This window comes from Dendrobates tinctorius, unplaced genomic scaffold, assembly GCF_039654945.1.
Source record: "Dendrobates tinctorius isolate UK_male_01 unplaced genomic scaffold, ASM3965494v1 ptg000043l, whole genome shotgun sequence".
Classification (NCBI taxonomy): domain Eukaryota; kingdom Metazoa; phylum Chordata; class Amphibia; order Anura; family Dendrobatidae; genus Dendrobates; species Dendrobates tinctorius.
The window spans coordinates 33,259,902-33,285,806 of record NW_027361711.1 but is presented as its reverse complement, the minus strand read 5'-3'; the positions used below and the strand labels follow the sequence as shown (position 1 = coordinate 33,285,806).

General features: G+C 40.2%; 1 protein-coding gene across 4 annotated transcripts in view; it reads left to right on the top strand.

Moving 5' to 3' along the window:
* The window catches only part of SH3RF2 (SH3 domain containing ring finger 2), a 301,045-nt gene that overhangs the window by 153,105 nt on the left and 122,035 nt on the right, over positions 1-25,905 (top strand). For all 4 annotated transcript variants that reach the window (XM_073575264.1, XM_073575263.1, XM_073575262.1 and 1 more), the window contains one exon: positions 1,520-1,952. In XM_073575264.1, the coding sequence (XP_073431365.1) occupies positions 1,575-1,952 (378 nt within the window). In that variant the 5' untranslated portion in view covers positions 1,520-1,574. The remainder of the gene's footprint in view (positions 1-1,519; positions 1,953-25,905) is intronic.

The following is a 25,905-nucleotide window of genomic DNA, read 5'->3' as shown; positions in this document are numbered from 1 at the left end:
GTTCCCATGCTGACCTATCCGTATACTCTTTTGCATCCTCCCCTGCCTAAGAGCAGTGGTATGATCAGACAATGTTCCAGCACGGTCATTACACAGTACATGGTAGGGACATATTTATAAGATGATCTCAGCACAGGAACATTATTTTTCAAAACATCCAATTGTCAAACTTATTAATATTCCAAGCTCTATTGATTAAAATATACTTTTATTCGTGGGAAAAAATACCTTTAACTATAAGCTATACTTTCAACAAACTTTGAAAAAATATGTTACTTTCTCCACTTATAAACCACTTCTTACTCCCCATGACTCCTGAAATTACCATCCACTCTGATAAAATAAGTCCTCAGCGCTATCTTCCAAGACAAAAGAGACTACTAGCATAGGGAGGGTGTCAGGTTTTCCCCCTATTTTATTTTCTTTGGAGAGAGGATCAATAAGAAAAACTAGCAGAAAGAGACACTGTATTATCTTCTGAGCTTTCTAGCAAATCTTTTACCTTACCCCAGAGCTGGATTCACAGCCACACTGCTCAGCACTGCTGTATAATTTCTTCCAAGATGCTGCTTCAGTCTTTGTGCTATTTAAAGAATTAAGTGTTTAGGAATGCTATTTCTGAGTGTTTAGTGTACGGAAGACATAACAGCAGTTTGTCTCCACACCCAAGCTCAGAGTCATTGCAGATTAGAAATAAAGAATTTAAAGGAGAAACTACTGAAAAATGCAGGACACAAATCATATAATGACCAGAAATAGTGTTATTCCTTATATACTTACATACCTTACATACCTTGGAACTATAGTTACCATTTCTGGGGCTTCCTGATCTATATATATATATATATATATATATATATATATCAATGCATTCTTCCTAAGATTAGACAGACAAATAGATATTTTTTTCATTGCCATTTCTATACAACAGTGTAGCCGAACACTCAGATATAGCGATAGAGACCTCACACTATACGACCAACGTCAAAATCATGTACAGTAGGTTTTATTTACTGCACCAAGGTCGCCACATTAATAGGCAGCAAAGTTATGAATCTGGTCTAGGAAGTCACAGCTGAATACATAAGAATAAAACCAACACAACAGTGTTTTGCAGTGAGAATCTGTCTAAACGAAAAAACAATTGGCGCTTATATCAGTTATTTCTATTGACCATAAGCAGCAGCTAGTTCAAGAGGTCAGGGTTTCCTGATTCGCCCTGTAAGCCCCAGCTACCTGGTGCAGCAGAGAAACTTAGATCCTGATAGACAGATGATGAGAAAGCAGCATTTTATTGCTCCCAGTGCATTTGTGAATCACAAATGACTCACTTGGAACTGAGCTGTAAAACTAAGGTGCACATCTGCAAATGTCTTGTGAGGCATTGCTCTGTAGCGTCTGCGGGAATGATTTTTCCCCCAGGAAAATCCTGTGAGGTTTGAACATCTAAGGACTGGTCTGCTGTGAGCACTGCACCTGCACATTTACATCTTGATAATTTTTTCTTATTTCTTCCTAGTGCTATCATCATGTAGATTTGAGCTTCGGGTTCCAGCATATAGACCTTGCCTATCATGGATGAATTGGTTGTCCTTGACTTGTTGAACTGTCCAGTCTGTTTAGGAAAATTGGATGCCACGGCCAAGGTGTTGCCATGCCAGCATACTTTCTGTCAGCCATGCCTACAGAAGATCCTGAAAGCCCGAAAAGAGCTGAGATGTCCAGAATGCAGAACCCCAGTACACAGCAGCATAGAGGAGCTACCGGCAAACTTGCTTTTGATCCGTCTGCTGGAAGGTATAAGGGGTGGGCAAGGCCTGATGAGAAAGAACTCCTTTCAAAGAGTGGGAGGACTGTTTTCCCAGGATTCTTTTCGGAAGGGTCGAGAGCAGAAGACAAATCTTGAATCACATTACAGATTGTTCCCAAAGACAAGAATGCCTATAGAAGGGGTAAGTCATTGAATAATTTATTGTATATGTATTTTCATTGTGTATATAATTATGCTTTATGCATGCTAGTCTTCTGCTTGATTAATTTGACTCCTACAAAGGGTATTAGAGTATTTAAAAGCGGAGCAAAATATAACCCTCTATTTTTCTGTGGTATTGGCTCGGCTACCAAAATGGTGTATGTATATCTGTGGATGTGATATATATATATATATATATATATATATATATATATACAGTTGTGGCCAAAAGTATTGACACCCCTGCAATTCTGTCAGATAATACTCAGTTTCTTCCTGAAAATGATTGCAAACACAAATTCTTTGGTATTATTATCTTCATTTAATTTGTCTTAAATGAAAAAACACAAAAAGAATTGTCCTAAAGCCAAATTAGATATAATTCCACACCAAACATAAAAAAGAGGGTGGACAAAAGTATTGGCACTGTTCGAAAAGTCATGTGTTGCTTCTCTAATTTGTGTAATTAACAGCACCTGTAACTTACCTGTGGCACCTAACAGGTGTTGGCAATAACTAAATCACACTTGCAGCCAGTTGACATGGATTAAAGTTGACTCAACCTCTGTCCTGTGTCCTTGTGTGTACCACAATGAGCATGGAGAAAAGAAAGAAGACCAAAGAACTGTCTGAGGACTTGAGAAACCAAATTGTGAGGAAGCATGAGCAATCTCAAGGCTACAAGTCCATCTCCAAAGACCAGAATGTTCCTATGTCTACCGTGCGCAGTGTCATCAAGAAGTTTAAAGCCCATGGCACTGTGGCTGACCTCCCTAGATGTGGACGGAAAAGAAAAATTGACAAGAGATTTCAACGCAAGATTGTGCGGATGTTGGGTAAAGAACCTCGACTAACATCCAAACAAGTTCAAGCTTCCCTGCAGTCCAAGGGTACAACAGTGTCAACCCGTACTATCCGTCGGCGTCTGAATGAAAAGGGACTGTATGGTAGGAGACCCAGGTAGACCCCACTTCTTACCCCGAGACATAAAAAAGCCAGGCTGGAGTTTGCCAAAACTTACCTGAAAAAGCCTAAAACGTTTTGGAAGAATGTTCTCTGGTCAAATGAGACAAAATTAGAGCTTTTTGGGCAAAGGCATCAACATAGAGTTTACAGGAGAAAAAAAGAGGCATTCAAAGAAAAGAACACTGTCCCTACAGTCAAACATGGCGGAGGTTCCCTGATGTTTTGGGGTTGCTTTGCTGCCTCTGGCACTGGACTGCTTGACCGTGTGCATGGCATTATGAAGTCTGAAGACTACCAACAAATTTTGCAGCATAATGTAGGGCCCAGTGTGAGAAAGCTGGGTCTCCCTCAGAGGTCATGGGTCTTCCAGCAGGACAATGACCCAAAATACACTTCAAAAAGCACTAGAAAATGGTTTGAGAGAAAGCACTGGAGACTTCTAAGGTGGCCAGCAATGAGTCCAGACCTGAATCCCATAGAACACCTGTGGAGAGATCTAAAAATGGCAGTTTGGAGAAGGCACCCTTCAAATATCAGGGACCTGGAGCAGTATTAGGCTGAGGGTGCCAATACTTTTGTCTGGCCCATTTTTGGAGTTTTGTGTGAAATGATCAATGTTTTGCTTTTTGCTTCATTCTCTTTTGTGTTTTTTCATTTAAGACAAATTAAATGAAGATAATAATACCAAAGAATTTGTGTTTGCAATCATTTTCAGGAAGAAACTGAGTATTATCTGACAGAATTGCAGGGGTGTCAATACTTTTGGCCACAACTGTATATATATATATATGTGTGTGAAAACCTGAGACGACTGCCCAATATAGCTTCGAAAGGTGTTCTCCTATAGGATAGTCTTCTCAATGAAAATGGTCAGTATGCCTGATGTATGGTGGAACTGAAACTCGTTGACAGGAAATGTCGTCTGAATATAGAGATCGCCTCTGGATTTTTCTTTTGTAAACAGTTTAGGCAATGTCTGTTGTAGAACTGTGCCAGGGTATATTTGCTTTGGCCTATACTTCACAGAAGCATTAGCATTTAATGATGTGATCTTTTCTACATGTCTGTGCTTGGAAGGTGAAATCACCTGAATGTGCAGGGAATATTGTCTAGAATATTTCGAGGATGAAATAATATGTTCTGTTACTCTCTTAAGGAGAAAAATGGGATGTTATACTCGTGAATCACAGTCACCCCACCTCTATAGGATAAACTTGGATGGAGGGTGTGGGGGTTCAGATACATTCTCTACACCGTCTTAACATCTTATATGTCCTACATCAGTCTATAAGGTGATCATCGCCTTAATATTTCTCCCACCTACAAAACTCTGTCAATGCCAATCGAAATCATGTCTTTGTTGACATTTTCGAGCTTATTTGTGATGCTGTCATCAGTTCACTATTTGAGAAGTGTACAGTCCTTACTTGCATAGGTATTGTGGCAGGCTGAGCCCATAACTAATATAGAAAAAGTACAATGGCATGTAAAAGTTTAGGCACCCCTGGTCAAAATCACTGTTATTGTGAAAAGTTAAGCAAGTTGATGATGAAATGATCTCTAAAAGGACGAAAGTTAAGGATGACACATTTCCTTTGTATGTTATGCAAACAAATATATATATTTTCATCTTTTACATTTTAAAAATTACAAAAAAGGAAAATAGGTCGATGCAAAAGGTTTACACCCTGCATGGTTTGTACCTATTACCACCCCTTTTTGCAAGTATCACAGCTTGCAAATGCTTTTAGTTGCCAGCCCAGAGTTTTTCAATTCTTGTTTGAGGGATTATCATCCATTCTTCCTTGGAAAATTCTTGCCGTTCTGTGAGATTCCTGCACTGCTATTTTGAGGTCTAGCCACAGATTTTCAATAATGTTCAGATCAGGGGACTGTGAGGGCCATTGTAAAACCTTCAACTTTCACCTTTTGAGGTAGTCTATTGTGGATTCTGACGTGTGTTTAGGATCATTATCCATCTGTAGAAGCTATCTTCTTTTCAACTTCAGCTTTACAGATCGTGTTATGATTCACTAAACTTAGTAGCAAAGCCACAAAAGAGGACTGAAAATCCTTCAAAAATTCAAAATTACAGCTGAAAAGGGGCAGCACCACTTACCTGAACAAATGCACTACAGGATGCAGCCAGCCCAAGTAGCAAAGATTCCGGCAACACAGGTGCAAAATACTAAGTAAACAGCTGCTCACAACCTTCCAATTAATGGAGGGGGTGACTGCATAGTATATGTTTCCACAACAGTGGCCTGTATAACAGCATACAGATGGTGTTATGATTCACATTGTACTTGTGGCGTACCAAGCTGTCAGTAAAATCTAGTTACGGTATTGAGCATTTTCTTCATTTTTAGTGTGGAAAAAGTCTAATTGTGTGACAGTTTTAGGACCCCTGACACTAGTACCTCATTAAATTAATTTGTGTTAGTCAGGGAAACATATTCTATGTCTAATCATAAACTCCTATTCAACTATGAAGATATGGAAAAAAAAACAATGCCCATATGCTTTATTATTAATGTATTAACCTCTAGAATTATTAAAATAATTGCAGTCAGCACAAGATTAATTATGCATTGCACTAAATATATATACAAAATTGTATGTATTATACTGTGTGTATATAAAGCAGCACTCATCCAGAATAGCAGTTGGTGCACACCCATTAGTTTTTACCCAAACAACTTTGAGAAACACAACCAAGAAAAATAGGCAGCACTGCAACAGCTCAATTTCAGACTAACAGTAGTTTATTTGCCCATGTGCCAAAATGGCAACGTGTTGGCTCACACACCACTGAGCTGGACAAATGTGCTCATGCAGACTTGGCAAAGGCCCAATTGTATGTGAGCCAAAATGTTGGCATTTTTTCACATGAGCCAAAAAAAAGCCTACTTTGAACCCTTGGATTGCTGTTTATTTTTCTTGTGTGTGTATGTATATAGAGTCTGATTAGGTGCACTGGGCTAGCTCTGCATATAGCCAGGTTGGGTGTTCTTCTAAGTCAGTCTGCTGAGGAAGCTGAGCAGACTGGATGTGTTTTGGAGCTGAAGAGAGAGACCAACCAGAATCTCTCTGAGAAGAGTCTGTACAGGCCGTGTGCACCAAACCGCAAGTATTAGTGGTTGCCATGCATGATGGCAGTTTTGTTTTACCGAACTGGGGCTAGCTCAGCGGTGTCTGAAGTAGTCAGGTTCTGTACTGTTTAGTTAGCACCTAGAGAATGCTACGGATTTCTGTTTATGATTTTGTTTTTGGTGTTGTGAAACTTATTCTGTTCATGGAACCAAAAGGGTCCTATGTGTAAAGTGGAGTATAAACTAACAACAAAACTTACAGAAATATTCCCATAGACAAGAATAATACGAAACACAATTTTAATAAAGCAATTAACAAATACATAAAAACAGGTAAAAGAGAGAAGTCAAGCGGAGAAATAATCAAGAGGTAAATGTTAAAATATTTCTGATTCGTATGAAACCACTCAAAAAATCAGTTGAATATACATGTAAGCAGCTATATAGCATCTAATATGTCTATGTGGAAAAGGTAGAAATAATACTAATAAATAGGAGCAGATTTATGCATATGTTTTTATATATCCTGTAGGAACACACGTCTATGTGTTAGTATGCCATATTATATGATAATACCTTATGTATCCATATAGACATTATTTTCAAAACACATATATGAAAAAGGGCATACAAGTGATTTATGAAATGGTAGCCGTAAAAATAGTAAGAAGAAAAAAGTAAAAAAATGGTAAATTTTTTTTAAAACAATCACAAAATAATAGCAAAATGGAAATATTTATACTCATAAATATGTATTTTTATGTAAAAATAAACAAAGAGTACACATATTTGATATAGACACGTCCGGAACGACCTGATCCATAAAACTGTCACTATAGATAACCCCTTCAGTGAACAACTTAAAAAAAAATTAGGCAAAAACTAGGCTTTTTCATCATACCGACAAACTAAAAGTGGAATAAAACACTATCATAACATGAATGTAGATTAAAAATGGTATAGCTGAAATCACCATCTTGTCCTGCAAATAAAACAAGAAGCCAAACAGCTCCATTAGTGGAAAAATAAAAAAGCTATAGCTCTCAGAATACACTGATGCAAAAACAATATTTTTTTTTTCTATGAATAGGTTTTTATTGTGTAAAAGCTGCAAAACATTAAAAAAATATATAAATGTGGTATCTCTGTAATCGTACTCACCTGAAAAATAAAGCGGTCTTATCAATTTTACCACATGAGGAAGGACGTTAAAAGAAAAACAATTCCTGAATTGCTGAGTTTTGTTCATTATGACTCCCAAAAATCAGAATAGAAAGCGATAAAAAAATGTCATGTGCCCGAAAATGGTACCAATAAAAACGTCATCTCTGCCCGTAAAAAACAGTCCTCACATGACTCTGGCAACAGAAATATACTAAAATTATATCTCTGAATATTTAGCGATGCAAAAACTGTTTTTTTTTTGCAGAAAAAGCTCCTTTTAGTGTGTGATAGCAGCCAAAAGTAAAAAACTATATAAATCTCTTATCACTGTAATCGCACCGACCCGAAAAATAAAGTTATATAATCACTTATACCGCACAAAGAATGGTGTAAAAATAAATAAAACCAATTCTTGACTTGCTGTTCATTTGTGTATTCTGTCTCCCAAAGATCACATAAAGGCTCGGCTCACATTTATTCTGCGCTCTATGCTGAGTGCTTATACCAGGGTTTACATGTAAATCTCTGATATATGTGATTCAGATGGAATCCCCTGTGGAAGATGCGCTGTAATGAGGCAGACTGAGACACTGTGGACGCTCTCTGGCTTATGATCCAGTGGTGTCCTTCTTTTTTATGGGTGCATAAAAGCGCGGTCAGCCCACAGTTTTGTGCACTTCTGAAAAGAAGGTCTCCACTGAACAGAGGCCAAACAGTGTCCAGGGTAACTCTGCTGACTCATTGAACTTATTGGATCTGTCAGGGTTTAATCTGAATCATGTCTTTTGGAGATTTAGATTGAAACCCCGATGTAAGTGCTCAGCATATGGCACGGGATAAAGGTAACTCAAAATGTTATGTAAAAAGTTCCCAATAAAAGCTTCAACTCAATCCACAAAAAAAGTCCCACTCAGGTCCATCATCTGTTAATGGAAATATAGGGGGCTTTCACATTATTGGTAAAACAGAGGATCTGAAAAAGTGAAATGCTTACCCCCAAAAGAAGTTCAGCAACTTCTGCACTCCCAAATCCATTTGCACCCCTCTCACTTCTGAGCCCTTGTATGCTTAAACCACTTTTAGCATCAACATGTTTGGCATTTCTGTAGCGATGAGAGCACACTTAATTTATGGGGTGCATATCTCCAGAAGCACAAGTTGGGCATAATGTACGGGAACTACGTTTGGGCAATACAATGTTGGGGCACTACAACGTACGGGCGCTAGATTTGCAATTTTCACTGAGCAACATCCACTGCTGCTTGTTTCTGGAAAACACCCATGGAGTCAAATTGTCACTACACCTGTAAATACATTCTCAAAGGGATATATTTTCCAAAATGGGATCACTTGATAGGAGAGTCTGCTCTTCTAGCACTTATATGCTCTGTATATGGAGTTCGCAAACTATTCTAGGCAACTCTCCTCTAGGAGTCAAATAGAGTCTCATCATTTGGCTAAGCAGTACTGTACAACCACATATGGGGTATTTCCACATTCAGCAGAAATTGTGTGCTATTTTTACCCATTTCCCAGTGTAAAAACAAAATGTTTATGGTAAAAAATTTTCTTCACTGCCCAATGGTATAAAATTCGGTGACGCACTGGTTGTGTCTGTATGATCACTGCACCCTTGATGAATTCATTAAGATGTGTAGTTTGTAAAATAGGATCATTTATGTTTTTTTTTTGCTGTTTTGGAACCTCAAGGGCTTTTCTAATGGCACCCGCAAACCATAACAATAAAATCTGCACTATAATATGGCGCTAATCCCCTTTTGAGCTTTGCACTGTGCCTCAAAAGTACCGGTAGTTTTTGACCACCACATATGGGATATTAGCATACTCAAGAGTAGTTGAGTAACAAATTGTACTGTTAAATTTCTCTTATTATCTCCTTTGATAATTAAAAACTTGGGGCCAAAGTAAGATTTTAGTGGAAAAAATGGTAATTTTCCATTGACTCAGCTCCATGATATAAAATTCTGTGAATCGCCTGAGGTTTAAAAATGCTCCCTATACCCCTAAAATGAATTTCTCAAGAGGTGTAGTTTCCAAAACGGGGTCACTTGTGGGGGTTTCTGCTATTTTGGTATGTCAGAGGCTCTTCAAATGTGATTTGGCAACCGCAATCTATTCCAGAATTCAATTGGAACCTCTTACCTTCCGAGCCCTTCCGTGTACCCAAACAGTAGTTTTACTCTACATATGGGGTATTGGTGTACTTAGTTGAAATTGCACAACAAATTATATTGTCCATTTTGTCCTGTTACCCTTGTGAAAATGAAAAATTTGTGGCAAAATCAACATTTTTGCTGGAAAAATTTATTTTTTAATGTTCACTACTCAGCGTTATAAACTTTAGTAAAGCCCATGTGGGTTTAAGGTTCTCACCACACTTCTAGATAAGTTCCTTGATGGGGATAGTTTCCATAATGGAGTCACTTGTGGAGAGTTTCCACTGTGTTTTGGTACACCAGGGGCTCTGGAAACATGGCATGGTGTCCTCTATCGATTCTAACCAACTTTGCACTCCATAAGTCAAATGGTGCTTCTTCCCTTCCAGGCCCTTCCGTGTGCCCAAAAGTAGTTTTCAACCACATATGGGGTATCCGAATAATCAGGAGAAATTGCTCAACAAACTGTGTGGCCCATTTTCTCCTGTTACCCATGTAAAAATTTCAAATTTTGAGCTAAAGCATCGTTTTGTGGGAAAAGGTAAAATTTTCATTTTTCGACCCACAATACTTAAACTGCTGTGAAGAAACTGAAGGGTTAATAAACTGAATTGAATATGGTTTTCGAGCACATTCATGGTTTCAGTTCTTAAAATGGTGTCATTTTTGGGTATTTTCTATCATATAGGCCCCCAAAGTCACGTCAAATGTGATGTGGTCCCTAAAAAAATAGGTTTTGGAAATTTTGTTGGAAAATTGAAAAATTGCTGATCAACTTTTAACTCTTCTACCTTTCTAGCAAAAAAAATATTCTTCAAAAATGATGCTGATGTAAAGTAGACATGTAGTAAATGTTGTTTACCAACTATTTTGTGTGATATAACTATCTGGTTTAACTGTATGCAAATTAAAAGTTTGAAAATTGCAAAATTTTCACCAAAATGCTAATCTGTTAACAAATAAATGCAAAGAATATATCCCTAAATTTAACACTACCATAAAATATACTGTATGTAAAGTAACATAAAAAAGCAATCTTCAAATCACTGGGATCCAATGAAGCGTTCCAGAGTTATTACCACAAAAATTGACACTGGTCAGAATTGTAAAATTTGGTCTGGTCAGGAAGGTGAACACAGGCTTGGGGGTGAAGGGGTTAAATATATGTTCTGAAACTATTCATAATATAAGCTTACTTGGCATCACCCACTAAAAAAGTCCAATACATTTATGACATAATTCTGTATGTAAAATTATAAACTGTAACTGTTAGAGTAATGAAAGGGAAAGGAACAAAAATTGGGGTCAACTTTTGCTGAAACCTCAGGGTGTTGAAACGGTAAAGGTTCAAAGGTGCCCCTTTTAGACATGCTGCTAACTTTGTTGCAGTGATCCCAATAATGTTTATTAGGCCAGGGTCACACTTGCGAGTGCAACGCGAGAAACTCTCCTCAATGCCCGGCACTGCCGCCGGCGGTTCGGACCAGAGCGTTCAGCTGCATAGAAAGACATGCAGCCGCACACTCCGGTCCCGAGTGCTGGCGGCAGTGCCGGGTAATGAGGCGAGAGCCTTGCACGAGTTTCCCTCATTGTACTCGCAAGTGTGACCCCAGCCTTATAGAAACCCTAGATTTGTAGATGGGTCTGTAAAAAACCTGATGTTCGGAATGCTGGTACTAGGCAATGAGAACGCAAGTTTAAGAATTGCTTAGCTATCTGCAATGAAAGTGATAAAACTTCTCTGTACTTGAACAAGGCTCTCAGTTCAGTTCCTGAGCAAACCTCATTTATTTTCTCTGAAAATCCAGCAAATGCTTGTAAAATATATTATGAAAACTCTCTTTTTCAGCTCATACAGGCATTTCGTCCAATTATTAGTTTTACTGATATTGTAGAATGACAGGTAATGAAGTCAGACAGGTGGCAGACATGTTGCTACGATGAAGCTTCAGTCTGAATTCTAAAGCAGGTGAATTTATTCATATGTATGATTCTCATCGTGCGGCTCCTACCAGTGCTTTTAAGCATAAAATTAATTTTATTGAATGACTAGTTTTAAAATACAGCCTTTCAATGTAATGTCGGCTGCTCAATTTCCACTCTGAAAGAAATCTTCCACAGCTTATTTAATACGTTCTCAAAGTGGCCTCTCTCTCAGGAGCAATAATATGGTATGTATTTTTAGCTGAATGCTTCTCAAGAGATATTTCAGGGGAAAAAAATCCAAGGTTTGTCAAGCAGTAAATTAACATGAGGTGTTGTGTCTTACGAGAATAAAGTGCCAGTGGTGGTGGTGCTTCTGCTACAGTTAGCGGCTCACACAGTCTTAGCCGTGGTATGCAGGTTTTTCTTTTGCAAAACCACATGGTTTGTCATTGCCACTTTTTTCCTTTACCAGTCATTATATACAACACTATAATTAACGTTTGACAATATTTCCAACTTCAATAATTTGACCCTTGCTGTGAACAGATGTAAAATTTGACAAGTAAAACGCATGTAAAAACTTATTTGCGCTACACACTCTTTGTAAATTAGACCGTTGTATTTAAATGTCTGCAATTTAGGGAAATTATTTTTGTATTTTTAAAAAAACAGTTATTTTTCTTCACAAAAATTACTGCACAAGAAATGCAATAACTCAGTGTAATCACTTGTAACAAGCAAGCATAAAGTCTGACACTGATTTCAGGGTTTTTTTAATGTAAATTGTACTGTCTTGCTTCTTAATGCATTATGATTGAAGAAAATGTATAATTGTATTTGAAATGCAGCAGATGACAGCTACAACATATCACTGATAAATCATACTGACACTGCTACTGCAAGCACCTCTCCTATCTCCCCACCATTAATTGTATCTTTGTATTATTCAAAGACTGCTAATCTCATCTTTTGCACTGCAGTTATTCAGTGTCACGGTTCCGCTCCTCAGTGTGTCTGGGATGCAGTTACTGATAGCTCAGCAGTACAATCTGGTATATGGGTGTGTTGAAGCTGTCGGTACTTTGATTGACAGCCTGGCCATCCGATCTGGTACAGGTGCATGCTGAGCTGTCAATGTGTTGATTGACAGCTCAGCTATCCAATCTGAGACCATGAGGCATCCATGTCTTCACTATTCCAGTTAATTGCCATGTTTCTTAACTCAGCTTTCACTCCCAGAACTCTGCCAGACGTACATTCAACCTGTGAGGTTTGTACTTTCCTGTGCCTTGAGTTCTGTATGCTTGATCTGTTGCCTGAGATTGGACTTCGTTCTGACCATCCACCTGTTTAACCCCTTCAGCTCTGATCCATTATCCTCCCGGTACTCTGACCTCGGAGGTTACATCGGAGGCTTATCTACAGCATTACAGAATGCTGTAGATAAGCCCCCGATGTCTATGCCGGCAGCTGCAAGCCGAAAAAAAGGGTGACAGATTCCCTTTAAAAACTGCCGCCTGCTGTTCCTCCCAGTCAAGAGCAAGGTTGCCAACAGTCCAGAAATTCCAGGACAGTTCATACAAATACAGTAGGTCACTTTTTTTGATCTGCCTGTAAAAAAAATTAAGGCATCCATAATTTTTTGAGAACTGAAGAAACTTATACAAATGTACTACTACTGACAATTTAATCAGGGGCATGTTTAGAACATGCATTATAGCAGAAATCATATTAACAGGTCCCCTTTAATGTTATTACTGCGTCATTTTTTTGGTACAACGGGCTGACATAGCGACACTGAACTATGAGCTAGGCCACAATGATTAGTATGGAGGTACATGCAAGAAAGACTCTAGAACCAAAAGAATTCATAGGCATGAGGATGATATATTGGTCAGACCTGGACCAAGCAAATAGCTTATGTGAGGGACTGTTCTTCATGCCAAAAAGTAGCAAGGTGTAAGCCAGTTATTGAGGGAATGACCTTGTTAAAAAGCTAGGAGGTGAGAAAAAAAGCATCAGCACACTGTGTAGTCATAGAAGTGGGTGGACAAAAGTCACACACCTGTCTACGAGGAAGAGTCTGAGAAATAGGTACAGGTAGGAGCCTCTCGGCCATAGAGCTGAGACAGCTGCATATGAAAGCCCTGTTCTAAAAGCCAGTACAAGCCAGTGTAGTGGTTCTACAGATCATGACAAGAATACTTCCTAGATTAGGAAAGGGATTGTTATTCAGTGGTCAAGTCAAATGAGCCAGCATTTCAACCTATACTGTGCTATTGTAGATAACAAATTGTTCAACTTGTTGTCTAAATGTGTCTATACACCTTAGCTGTCGAGCAAATGCCCATTCATCTGAGCTCTCTCTTCCAACTTCACCATACACTCAAGGGCACAAATCAGCTGACAATTTTTGTTTTCACTTTAGGGTTGGTGGAGTAAGATGCTGCCAGACCCATCTGGTGTCACGCCGCGCTCACCTGGGGGCGGGACCTCGGTCCCGACGTCATCTCTTCCGGAGCTGCGGTCAGTCCAGGGGTCCCGCCGGGTGCGCACGCGCACCTCTTGTACCTAGGTCCCTGTCTCCTCCATGTTATGTCTGCGCTTGCGCGCTTTTCTCAGTTCGGTCTCCAAGTCAGTCCTCTCTATGGTACTGGAGGACTTGACCCGGAAGCTCTCGTGATCATGTGCTATATCAGGCTACCTCTTCCTAGGGGAAGTGCCTGATTATTGTTGTGCTTCCTGGCTTGGTCTGCCGTGTCCCTGCCTGGCTGTGCGCTGTATTCAGGTCCTCTGCCTTGCACTCTGTTGTGCCTCTTGGCACACACTCTGAACCTGCACTCTGCCTTGTACTCGGTTGTGCCTCCTGGCACACGCTCTGACCCTGTGCTCTGTCTCATACTCAGTTGTGCCTCCTGGCACACACTCTGATCCTGTGCTCCATCTTACATTCAGCTGTGCCTCCTGGCACATACTCTGATGCTGTGCTCTGTCTTGTACTCAGTTGTGCCTCCTGGCACACACTCTGATCCTGTGCTCCATCTTACATTCAGCTGTGCCTCCTGGCACATACTCTGATCCTGTGCTCTGTCTTGTACTCAGTTGTGCCTCCTGGCACACACTCTGATCCTGTGCTCTGCCTTGTACTCAGTTGTGCCTCCTGGCACACACTCGGACCTTGTGCCTTGTCTCAAACTCAGTTGTGCCTCCTGGCACACACTCTGATCCTGTGCTCTGCCTTGTACTCAGTTGTGCCTCCTGGCACACACTCGGACCCTGTGCCTTGTCTCAAACTCAGTTGTGCCTCCTGGCACATGCTCTGATCCTGTACTCTGTCTTATGCTCAGTTGTGCCCTCTGGCACACACCCTGCTCCTGTACTCTGTTACACCTCCTGGCACCCCTGCTGCCTGACTAAGTGCTCTGACATGCTCCTTGCACGCATCCTACTTCACTCACATCCGGACGTATGAAGTCTCTGTATACCACGTGTTCCCGTGTCCACGCTTTACATGTTCCTGCAGACACACTCACCCACTCGTGTCTCCTGTGAGCCGGCCGCCTGGTGCCAGCAGTCGTGGTACCTCACCCCCTGGGGCTTGCCCCTGACACTCCCTGTATAGGGGTGGTCTTCACTAGGTCAGCTCGCCCTGGGAGGGTTGGTGCCTCGACCCAGAGGGTCCACTCCAGGAGTCATCACATCTGGCAGTGGCTTATCTGCTTGTAGAGCAAAAAGGTTTGGCATTTGAATTCAAACTGATCAGTCCTTATCTTCCCAAGAACATCTGTCATGAAAGAGTTGGTAGGCCCCCATACACATTAGATGATCTAACCATTCTGCAGAAATTGTCAGGTTCAACTGACTCGAATCTATTGTGTATGGGGAGAAGTCATACCAAACAATATTTCATTCCTCCCTCTTTGGCCATACATGTTTAAAAATTCAGCCAAGACATCTGGGTCATCTGTTATTTGACTCCTGCATTATCACACCCGTTCTGGCTTATCCTTGGCTTACATCATCACCAGCTCATAGTGGGATGGTCTGGAATTTAACAGTTTGTTTTTAGGTATGGTTTGATTGTCTGCAGTTGTGAGGTTACTGCAACATCAGAGAAGCAGTGGTTATTGAAGGACGTCACAAGCCCAATAAAACAAAATTATCTCTCAACAACACCTTTAGTGACTGATAATGAACAAAGATGTTTAATATATAGGTTGTTGAAGATTACAAAAACAGTCTTGTCTATAAGTGAGGCACAGCTATATTACCAGATCTTGCCATATACACAACTGGTGCTGTTTTCGAAAAGTAGACTTTAAGGCTGTGTGCCCACAATGCGATTTTTAAGCGTTTTTGCCGCAATTTTCGGCGCGAAAACGCTGCAAAAACGTTTAAAAATCGTGTACAGAACGCCCCCCATGCATTCCTAAGGCATTCCGCACATGCTGTGCTAATGCTGCGCTTTTTTCCGCGGCGGAAACGCATAGCGGAAAAAATCGCAGCATGATCGTTCTTTTGTGCAGAATCGCAAAGAATTGCCGCGATTCCGCACCCATAGGAATGCATGAGAATCGCTTACTTCCCGCATGTGGCTATGCCCGGGATGGCAGCGCGGGACGTCAGAAGGTAAATATACCCTGATTTTTTATTTTTTTAACATTTTATCTTTTACTATTGATGCCGCATAGGCGGCCTCAATAGTAAAAAGCTGCTCACGCTTGTCAAACACTATGTTTGACGAGTGTGACCAACCTGTCAACCACTTTCCAAGCGATGCTTCAAATCGCTTGGAAAGTGCTTGAGAAAATCGCGGAAGAATCGCGGCAAAATCGCCGTGAAATCCCGCGGAAAAAAACGCGCGATTTCTGGGAAGGAGTCCGGTTTTCAGTGTGCATTTTAGCACGCAACGTGGGCACATAGCCTAAAGCTAAACCCATACAACCCATTTAACCTGACCTGACTACGCATAGCAGCTGCTGAGTATCATTTACTAGAATCCATGCACATGTGACTTTCATGGGACTGCAATTAAATATCAGGAAGAAACTGGTATCACTTTTAGGAAACAGTTTCTTCTGAAAAGGTTGCACAATACAAGTCTATGCATTGCCCTAGATATGGGCAGAAAAGAAACCGACTATGAAAAACTGGACAGCACATTTATTTCCTCTTAGATCATGATTGCAGGATCCTATGAGACTATGCAATAATATGTGTACATGAATAAGGAACAATTCTGTTATAGACCATATTCCTACAATTATATATACCGTAATAAGTCTAGTGTGATACTGGAACAAAATGTCCATATCTCCATGGTGGTGGTGACTATAAAGGTTTAGCCTAGACTTACTGTAGATGGCAAAACTTAGGATTTTAGATTTTACCTTCCTATAATTACATATCAAATATCTGACCTAGAAACTTTTCAGCTTTAAGTCTCCTGGACAAATTTCTAATGATATATCCACCCAAACTAGTAATTAAGAGGACTGCTTATTTGGCAAAAAAATAAGGTGTACCATTCATTATGAAGATGACTCACTTCTTATGAGTCATTTGCTAGCGTGGACCATAGACACCACCTCCATTGTAGACTTTCAATAGATATATTTATCAGCAGAATTAAAGTATTATGGGTGGATTGAGAGTGCTCACGTTTTTACTTTTCAGCAACAAAGAACTCCATTAGTAGCTACATTTACTAAACCTTGGAGACAAATTGGTATCTTTAAACATTAAATCTCAATTTAGAAAGGTTGGGTTGGAAACAAACAATTGCCTATTTAGTTGTGTTGTTCACTTGGTAATAAGCCTCTAGTGGCTATGCGAAATCCCTGAAAATTGCCATAAAATTCTCCATTTTTTACTATTTATGTAAGAACGATTATTATTCAAACTTTTTAATCATTGTAAAAGCCTTTAAAGTTGAAAATGTATTGAAAAAGTTAGCAACTTGAATTTTTATTAAAAGGCTTGTCTCAAGTTCTTAACTTGGTAAAATTGCAAAGAGTTTGTAAAAGCAAGAATCTATGCAATTTACCCACTATTAAGAATCCTCTCTGTTCTCGAGAATGGAGGGGTTTTTTATTTTAGCTTGTACAGCTCCTTGCCTAAGCTACTAGACACCCTGCAGTCTCAGAGTGTCTGGTTACCTAGCTAAGGAGCGAGCGCCGCTTGCAGGCTCTATGCTTTAAAGTCTGCTTACGGTAATCGAAAGCTATCCAAATCCGTGGATCCGACCAGCTTAAGTTCAGCTGCACTTCTCCCATGTCTCTGCTTGGAGCCTGAAAAAACACACAATTCAGACTAGCAGCTTGACCGTGCTGCTAGTTTGAACTGTCAGTCTTCACAACCACAGCATACCTTGTAGAGCAGGAGACTGGGAGCAAAGAGGGACAAGCTCCTGAAGATAGAACATTAGAACAACCCTTAAATTAGGTTACAATTTTGGAAAAAAGTAATTTATCTTTAATGGGGTTGTGTCAAGTATACAACCCTTTTGTTTTATCTGAGACCTCTCTTTATTGGCCATAACAAGGTGATCCATTCACTCTGGTGGGGCTAAACATGATTACTTGATCAGTTACACATTTTATAATGTAGTTCTGTAATTCCCTCAAATGCAGTATCTTTAACCAGAAGAAGAATCCAGTGGTGAAACACATAGTAGCACTGAAGATGTTAATGAAATTGATCATATCCCGGGAAGTACTTCTAGGTCATATCATAGGTATAAAACGTAATCTCGATGGAATCTAAATGCACCGATACTACAATAAACAAAACGACAAACCGTTCATTTTTATATCTCCTCAACATGACCAACTTTAGAAAATTCCAAATAAAAAAAATTTGGAGAAATGTAAGGACTTTTGAGAAAACAAAACATTTAATTGAGATAAGCTTTTCTATGCTTGTAAATATTGTATATGGGTTGTCCAGCTTGAAAAAAAAGTGTTTTATTATGTGAAAAGTGGAAAAAGATACAGCTTAAATGGATTGGCCACATTATCCTTTTTATTTAAACCAATGTGATTGGGTTATGATTTTGAAGCACTTTCTTCAACTCTACTGTCTACAAGATGGCTGCTGGTGAAGGAGCATGTGACCGGACCTTTTTATCATCCTCCTAAAATTGAAATTCCCATATTTAGTGTTTTAAAACAGGAGGAGGCTGAAAAATTGGTCTGGCCACATGATCCACCCCCAGCAGTCATTTGGAGAAGAGTAGAGCTGTGTAGTCTGTGAGGAATGTTTAACTAACTAGTGGGTATAATTTCAAAAAGGAGAAGAACCAGTAATACTTAAAAGTGAGTGCCATAAAATCATATCCCCAATGCATCTATCAGCATAATATACAATACTTGTATTAATTAAGGAGACCTGATCTATAAATATCACCATCAGTCTCATTCCGTTCAACACTTGAGAGAGTTCCTATGTCACCACAACATTAACCCCTTCATGACAGCCAATACGTATTTTTACTGACCTGAGTTATAAGGGAATATCATCCCCATACAGGTGACAATCCAGCAGCTGTCAGCTGTATCACAAATGATTGGTGTTGGCACCATGCATATCTGTTTAACCACTTAGTTGCTGCTGTCAAAAGTGACTACATCAAATAAATGGTTAATAGAGTGTGGGGGCTTGCACTTTAACCCCTTCACCCCCAAGGGTGGTTTGCACGTTCATGACCGGGCCAATTTTTACAATTCTGACCACTGTACCTTTATGAGGTCATAACTCTGGAACGCTTCCATGGATCCCGGTGATTCTGACATTGTTTTCTCGTGACATATTGTACTTCATGTTAGTGGTAAAATTTCATTCAAATAACTTGCGTTTATTTGTGAAAAAAACGGAAATTTAGCAAAAATTTTGAAAATTTTGCAATTTTCCAACTTTGAATTTTTATGCCCTTAAATCACAGAGATACGGCACACAAAAAACTTGATAACTAACATTTCCCACATGTTTACTTTACATCAGCACAATTTTGGAACCAAAATTTTTTTTTTTTAGGAAGTTCTAAGGGTTAAAAGTTGACCAGCGATTTCTCATTTTTACAACACCATTTTATTTTTAGGACCACATCACATTTGAAGCCACTTTGAGGGGTCTATATGATAGAAAATACCCAAAAGTGACACCATTCTAAAAACTGCACCCCTTAAGGTGCTCAAAACCACATTCAAGAAGTTTATTAACCCTTTAGGTGCGTCACAGGAATTTTTTTGAATATTTAAAAAAAAATGAACATCTAACTTTTTTTCACAAAAAAAATACTTCAGGTTCAATTTTTTTTATTTTACCAAGGGTAACAGGACAAATTGGACTGCAAAAGTTATTGTGCAATTTGTCCTGAGTAAGCTGATACCTGATTTGTGGGGGGAACGACTGTTTCGGCGCATGGCAGAGCTCAGAATGGAAGGAGCGCCGTTTGACTTTTTCAATGCAAAATTGGCTGGAATTCAGATCAGACGCCATGTCACGTTTGGAGAGTCCCTGATGTACCTAAACAGTGGAAACCCCCTACAAGTGACCCCATTTTGGAAACTAGACCCCCCAAGGAACTTATCTAGATATGTGGTGAGAACTTTGAACCCACAAGGGCTTTACAGAAGTTTATAACGTACAGCGGTACAATTAAAAAATCATATTTTTTCCACAAAAATGATCTTTTCACCCCAATTTTTATTTTCCCAAGGGTAACAGGACCCTAAAAGTTATTGTGCAATTTGTCCTGAGTATGCTGATACCCCACATGTGGGGGTAAACCACTATTTGGGCGCATGGCAGAGCTCGGAAGGGAAGCAGCGCCATTTGACGTTTTTGGCTGGAATTGAGATCGGACATCATGTCGCGATTGGAAAACCCCTGATGTACCAAAACAGTGGAAACCCCCCACAAATGACACCATTTTGGAAACTAGACCCCCTAAGGAACTTATCTAGATGTGTGGTGAGCACTTTGAACCCCCCAGTGCTTCACAGAAGTTTATAACGCCCGGGCGTGAAAATAAAAAATTCGTATTTTTTCCACAAACATGATCTTTTAGTCACCATTTTTTTTATTTTCCCAAGGGTAACAGGAGAAATTAGACCCCAAAAGTTGTTGTCCAATTTGTCCTGAGTATGCTGATACCCCATATGTGGGAGAAAACTACTGTATGGGCACACGTCGGGGCTCGGAAGGGAAGTAGTGACGTTTTGGAATGCAGACATTGATGGAATGGTCTGCGGGTGTCATGTTGCCTTTGGAGAGCCCCTAATGTACCTAAACAGTGGAAACCCCCCACAAATGACCCCATTTTGAAAACTAGACCCCCTAAGGAACTTATCTAGATGTGAGGTGAGCACTTTGAACCCCCAAGGGCTTCACAGAAGTTTATAATGCCAGGGCATGAAAATAAAAAAATCGTATTTTTTCCACAAACATGATCAATTAGTCCCCAATTTTTTTATTTTCCCAAGGGTAAGAGGAGAAATTGAACCCCAAAAGTTGTTGTCCAATTTGTCCTGAGTAAGGCCTGTTTCACACTTCCGTTTTTTCAAATCCGTCAAAATCCGTTGTTTTCCGTAAAAAAACGGATCCGCCATTTTTTGCAGGATCCGTTTTTTTTGTCCCATAGACTTCCATTACGGTTACCGCGGATCCATCAAAAAAACGGATCCGTTTTTAAAAAAACGGATCCGTTTGCATCAGTTTCCGTCAAAAAAACGGAAACGGATCCGTTTGGCGGACACAAAAACGGAAGTGTGAAACAGGCCTAAGCTGACACCCCATATGTGGGAGAAAACTACTGTATGGACACGCGTCAGAGCTCGGAAGGGAAGTAGTGACGTTTTGGAATGCAGACATTGATGGAATGGTCTGCGGGTGTCATGTTGCCTTTGGAGAGCCCCTAATGTACCTAAACAGTGGAAACCCCCCACAAATGACCCTATTTTGAAAACTAGACCCCCTAAGGAACTTATTTAGATGTGAGGTGAGCACTTTGAACCCCCAAGGGCTTCACAGAAGTTTATAATGCCAGGGCATGAAAATAAAAAAAATCGTATTTTTTCCACAAACATGATCAATTAGTCCCCAATTTTTTTATTTTTCCAAGGGTAACAGGAGAAATTGAACCCCAAAAGTTGTTGTCCAATTTGTCCTGAGTACGCTGACACCCCATATGTGGGAGAAAACTACTGTATGGACACACGTCAGGGCTCGGAAGGGAAGTAGTGACGTTTTGGAATGCAGACTTTGATTGAATGGTCTGCGGGTGTCATGTTGCCTTTGGAGAGCCCCTAATGTACCTAAACAGTGGAAACACCCACAAATGACCCCATTTTGGAAATGAGAACCCCTAAGGAACTTATCTAGATGTGTGGTGAGCACTTTGAACCCCCAAGGGCTTCACAGAAGTTTATAATGCCCGGGCATGAAAATAAAAAAATCGTATTTTTTCCACAAACATGATCAATTAGTCCCCAATTTTTTCATTTTCCCAAGGGTAACAGGAGAAATTGGACCCCAAAAGTTGTTGTCCAATTTGTCATGAGTACGCTGACACCCCATATGTGGGAGAAAACTACTGTATGGACACACGTCGGGGCTCGGAAGGGAAGCAGTGCTATTTTGGAATGCAGACTTTGATGGAATGGTCTGCGGGTGTCATGTGCGTTTGGAGAGCTCCTGATGTACCTAAACTATTGAAACTCCCCACAAGTGACCCCATTTTGGACACTAGACCCCCCCACGGAACTTATCTAGATGTGTGGTGAGCACTTTGAACCACGAAGTGCTTCACAGAAGTTTATAACGCTCAGACGTGAAAATAAAAAAATCATTTTTTTTCCACAAAAATATTTTTGCCCCCAATTTTTTATTTTCCTAAGGGTAACAGGAGAAATTGGACCCCAAAAATTGTTTTGCAATTTGTCCTGAGTAGGCTGATACCCTACATATGGGGGTAAAACACTGTTTGGGCGCATGGCCGAGCTTGGAAGGGAAGGAGCACCATATGACTTTTTCAACTCAGAATTGGCTGGAATTGAGATCAGACGCAATGTTGCATTTGGAGAGCCCCTGATGTGCCCAAACAGTGGAAACCCCTAATTCTAACTCCAACCCGAACCCCAACACACCCCTAACCCTAATCTCAGCCCTAACCCTAGCCCTAACCCTAGCCCTAACCCTAACCCTAGCCCTAACCCTAGCCCTAACCCTAACCCTAATGGAAAAATGGAAATAAATACATTTTTTTAATTTTATTATTTTTCCCTAACTAAGGGTGTGATAACGGGGGGTTTGATTTACTATTTATGGCGGTTTTTATTTTTGGCAGCTGTCGCACGCTGAAAGACGCTTTTTATTGTAAAAATAGTTTTTGCATCACCACATATTGAGAGCTAGAATTTTTCCGTATTTTGACCCACCGAGTCATGTGAGGTCTTATTTTTTGCGGGACGAATTGACGTTTTTATTGGTACCATTTTCGGTCACGTGACATTTTTTGATCGCTTTTTATTCCGGTTTTTGGGACGCAGAATGAACAAAAACCAGCGTTTCATGAATTTCTTTTGGGGGAGTGCGTTTACACCGTTCCGCGTGCGGTAAAATTGATAAAGCGGTTTTATTCTTCGGGTCAGTACGGTTACAGCGATACCTCATTTAGGTCTTTTTTTATGTTTTGTCGGTTTTATGCAATGAAAACTATTTTATATAAAAAATAATTATTTTTGCATCGCTTTATTCTGCGAGCTATAACTTTTTTATTTTTTCGCTGATGATGCTGTGTGGCAGCTCGTTTTTTGCGGGACAAGATGACGTCTTCAGCGGTACCATGGATATTTATATGCGTCTTTTTGATCGCGCGTTATTACACTTTTTGTTTGGCGGTATGATAATAAATCATTATTTTTTGCTTCGTTTTTTATTTTTATTTTTTAAGGGGTTTGCTAAAGGGGTTAACTAATGGGACAGTTTTATAGGGCGGGTCGTTACGGACGCGGCGATACCTAATATGTGTACTTTTATTGTTTTGGGGTTTTTTTATTTTCAAAAAATGAATTTATTGGGGAATATTTTTTTTTTTTTTTACTAATTTATTTGGCGATTTTTTTAAAATTATTTTTACACTTTTTTTTAATTTTTTTTAACTTTATTACATAGTCCCAGGTGGGACATCACAGATCACTGTGACAGATCATCAATCTGTCACAGGCATTGAAGAAGACTTCCTCTTGCCTGCGCTTTGCAGGCACTGAGGAAGCCAGCTTCCTGCAGGCCCCCGAAGGCCCCCGTCGCCATCTTGGATTCAGGGGCCTGGAGGAAAGGAGCCCCCCGCAGCAGCGCTGCACATTGCGCTGCCGTGGGGGGCTCAGGGAAGCACGGAGGGAGCCCCCTCCCTGCCGATGCTTCCCTTTAACTCCCGGTACACCGCGATCGTGTTTGATCGCGGTGTGCAAGGGGTTAACGTGTCGGGGGCGGTCCGTGACCGCCCCTGACACATTGTGCCGGGTGTCAGCTGTGATAATCAGCTGACACCCGGCCGCGATCAGCGGCGCTCACCACGTGGGCGCCGCTGATCGCTGTAGACGTACTATCCCGTCCATGGGCATAGGGGCCCGGGTCCCATGGACGGGATAGTATGCCTCATGTCAGGAAGGGGTTAATCTAATTGACAAACCGAGATCATGATTGTGTGGTCCTGATGTTTGCCATAGCAGTTCATGGCCAAATAGCGGCCTTAGAGTCTCCTGGCTATAGCGGTCAGTTCAGAAGTCGGTGACATTTAGGTGGTAAACACTTTTTCATTTCAGCTATACCACTTTGCATTGATTCCTGAAAATCACCTGAAGGGTTAATAAACTACCTGACAGCAGTTTTCAATATGTCAGGGGGTGCAGTTTTTAAAATGGTATCGTGTTTGGGTTTTTCCAATTTATCGCACCCCTAAAGTCACTTCAAACTTGGATAGGTCCCTCAAAAAAATAAATTTTGTAAATTTCATTGAAAAAATGAAAAATTATTGCTACATTTTTAAACCTCCTAAAAGGCTAACAAAATAAATTAACATTTTAAAAATGGTGCTGATGTAAAGCAGACACGAGGGAAATGTTATTTATTAATGTTTTTCTGTGGTATGACTATCTGGATTAAAGGGATAATCATTCAAAGTTTGAAAATTGCAATTTTTTTACATTTTTGTCAAGTTTTTGATATTTTTTTTAAAAATAAACACAAAATATATCAATCTAAATTTGTTGAAGCATTCCAGAGTTATGACCACATAAAGTGACATTGGTCAGAATTTAGAAAATTGGCCCGGTCACGAAGGGGTTAATGACCTGTACATCGAAGGAAATAATTATTTGATCCCTTGCTAATTTTGTAAGTTTGCCCACTGACAAAGACATGAACAGGCTATAATTTTAAGGGTAGGTTAATTTTAACATTTAGAGAGAAAATCACATTGTATAAATTATATAATTTTTTTGCAGTGGGAAAGAAGTATTTGATCCCCTACCAACCATTAAGAGTCCTGGCTCCTACAGACAAGTTAGACACTCCTAATCAACTCCTTACCTGCATTAAAGACAGCTGTCTTAAATAGTCACCTTTATGAAAGACTCCAGTCCACAGACTCAATTAATCAGTCAGACTCTAACCTCTACAACATCGGCAAGACCAAATAGCTTTCTAAGAATGTCAGGGACAAGATCATAGACCTGCATAAAGCTGGAATGAGCTACAAAACTATACGTAAGGCGCTGGGTGAGAAGGAGACAACTGTTGGTGCAATAGTAAGAAAATGCAAGAAATACAAAATGTCAATCGACATTGATCTGTGGCACCTTGCAAAATCTCACCTCTTGGGGTATCCTTGGTCATGAAAAGGTGAGAGATCAGCCTAAAACTACACGGCAGGAACTTTTTAATGATCTCAAGGCAGCTGGGACCACAGTCACCAAGAAACGCATTACGCCGTACAGGTTTAAATCCTTCAGTGCCCGCAAGGACCCCCTGCTCAAAAGGGCACATGTGCAAGCCCATCTGAAGTTTGACAATGAACACCTGGATGATTCTGTGAGTGATTGGGGGAAGGTGCTTTGGTCAGATGAGACAAAATTTGACGTATTTGGCATTAACTCAACCCGCCGTGTATGGATGAAGAGAAATGCTGCCTATGACCCAAAGAACACCATCCCCACCATCAAGCATGGAGATGGAAACATGTTTTGGGAGTGTTTCTCTGTTAAAGGCACAGGACTACTTCACTGCATCATTGAGAGAATGGATGGAGCCATGTACCATAAAATCCTGAGTGACAACCTCCTTCCCTCCACCAAGACATTAAAAATGGGTTGTGGCTGGGTCTTCTAGCAAGACAATAACCCAAATCATACAGCCAAGGCAACAAAGGAGTGGCTCAAAAAGAAGCACATTAAGGTCACAGAGTGGCCTTGCCAGTCTTCAAACCTTAATCCCATAGAAAACTTATGGAGGGAGTTGAAGCTCCGAGTTGCCAAGCGACAGCCTCAAAATCTTAAAGATTTAGAGATGATCTGCAAAGAGGAGTGGACCAAAATTCCTACGGACATGT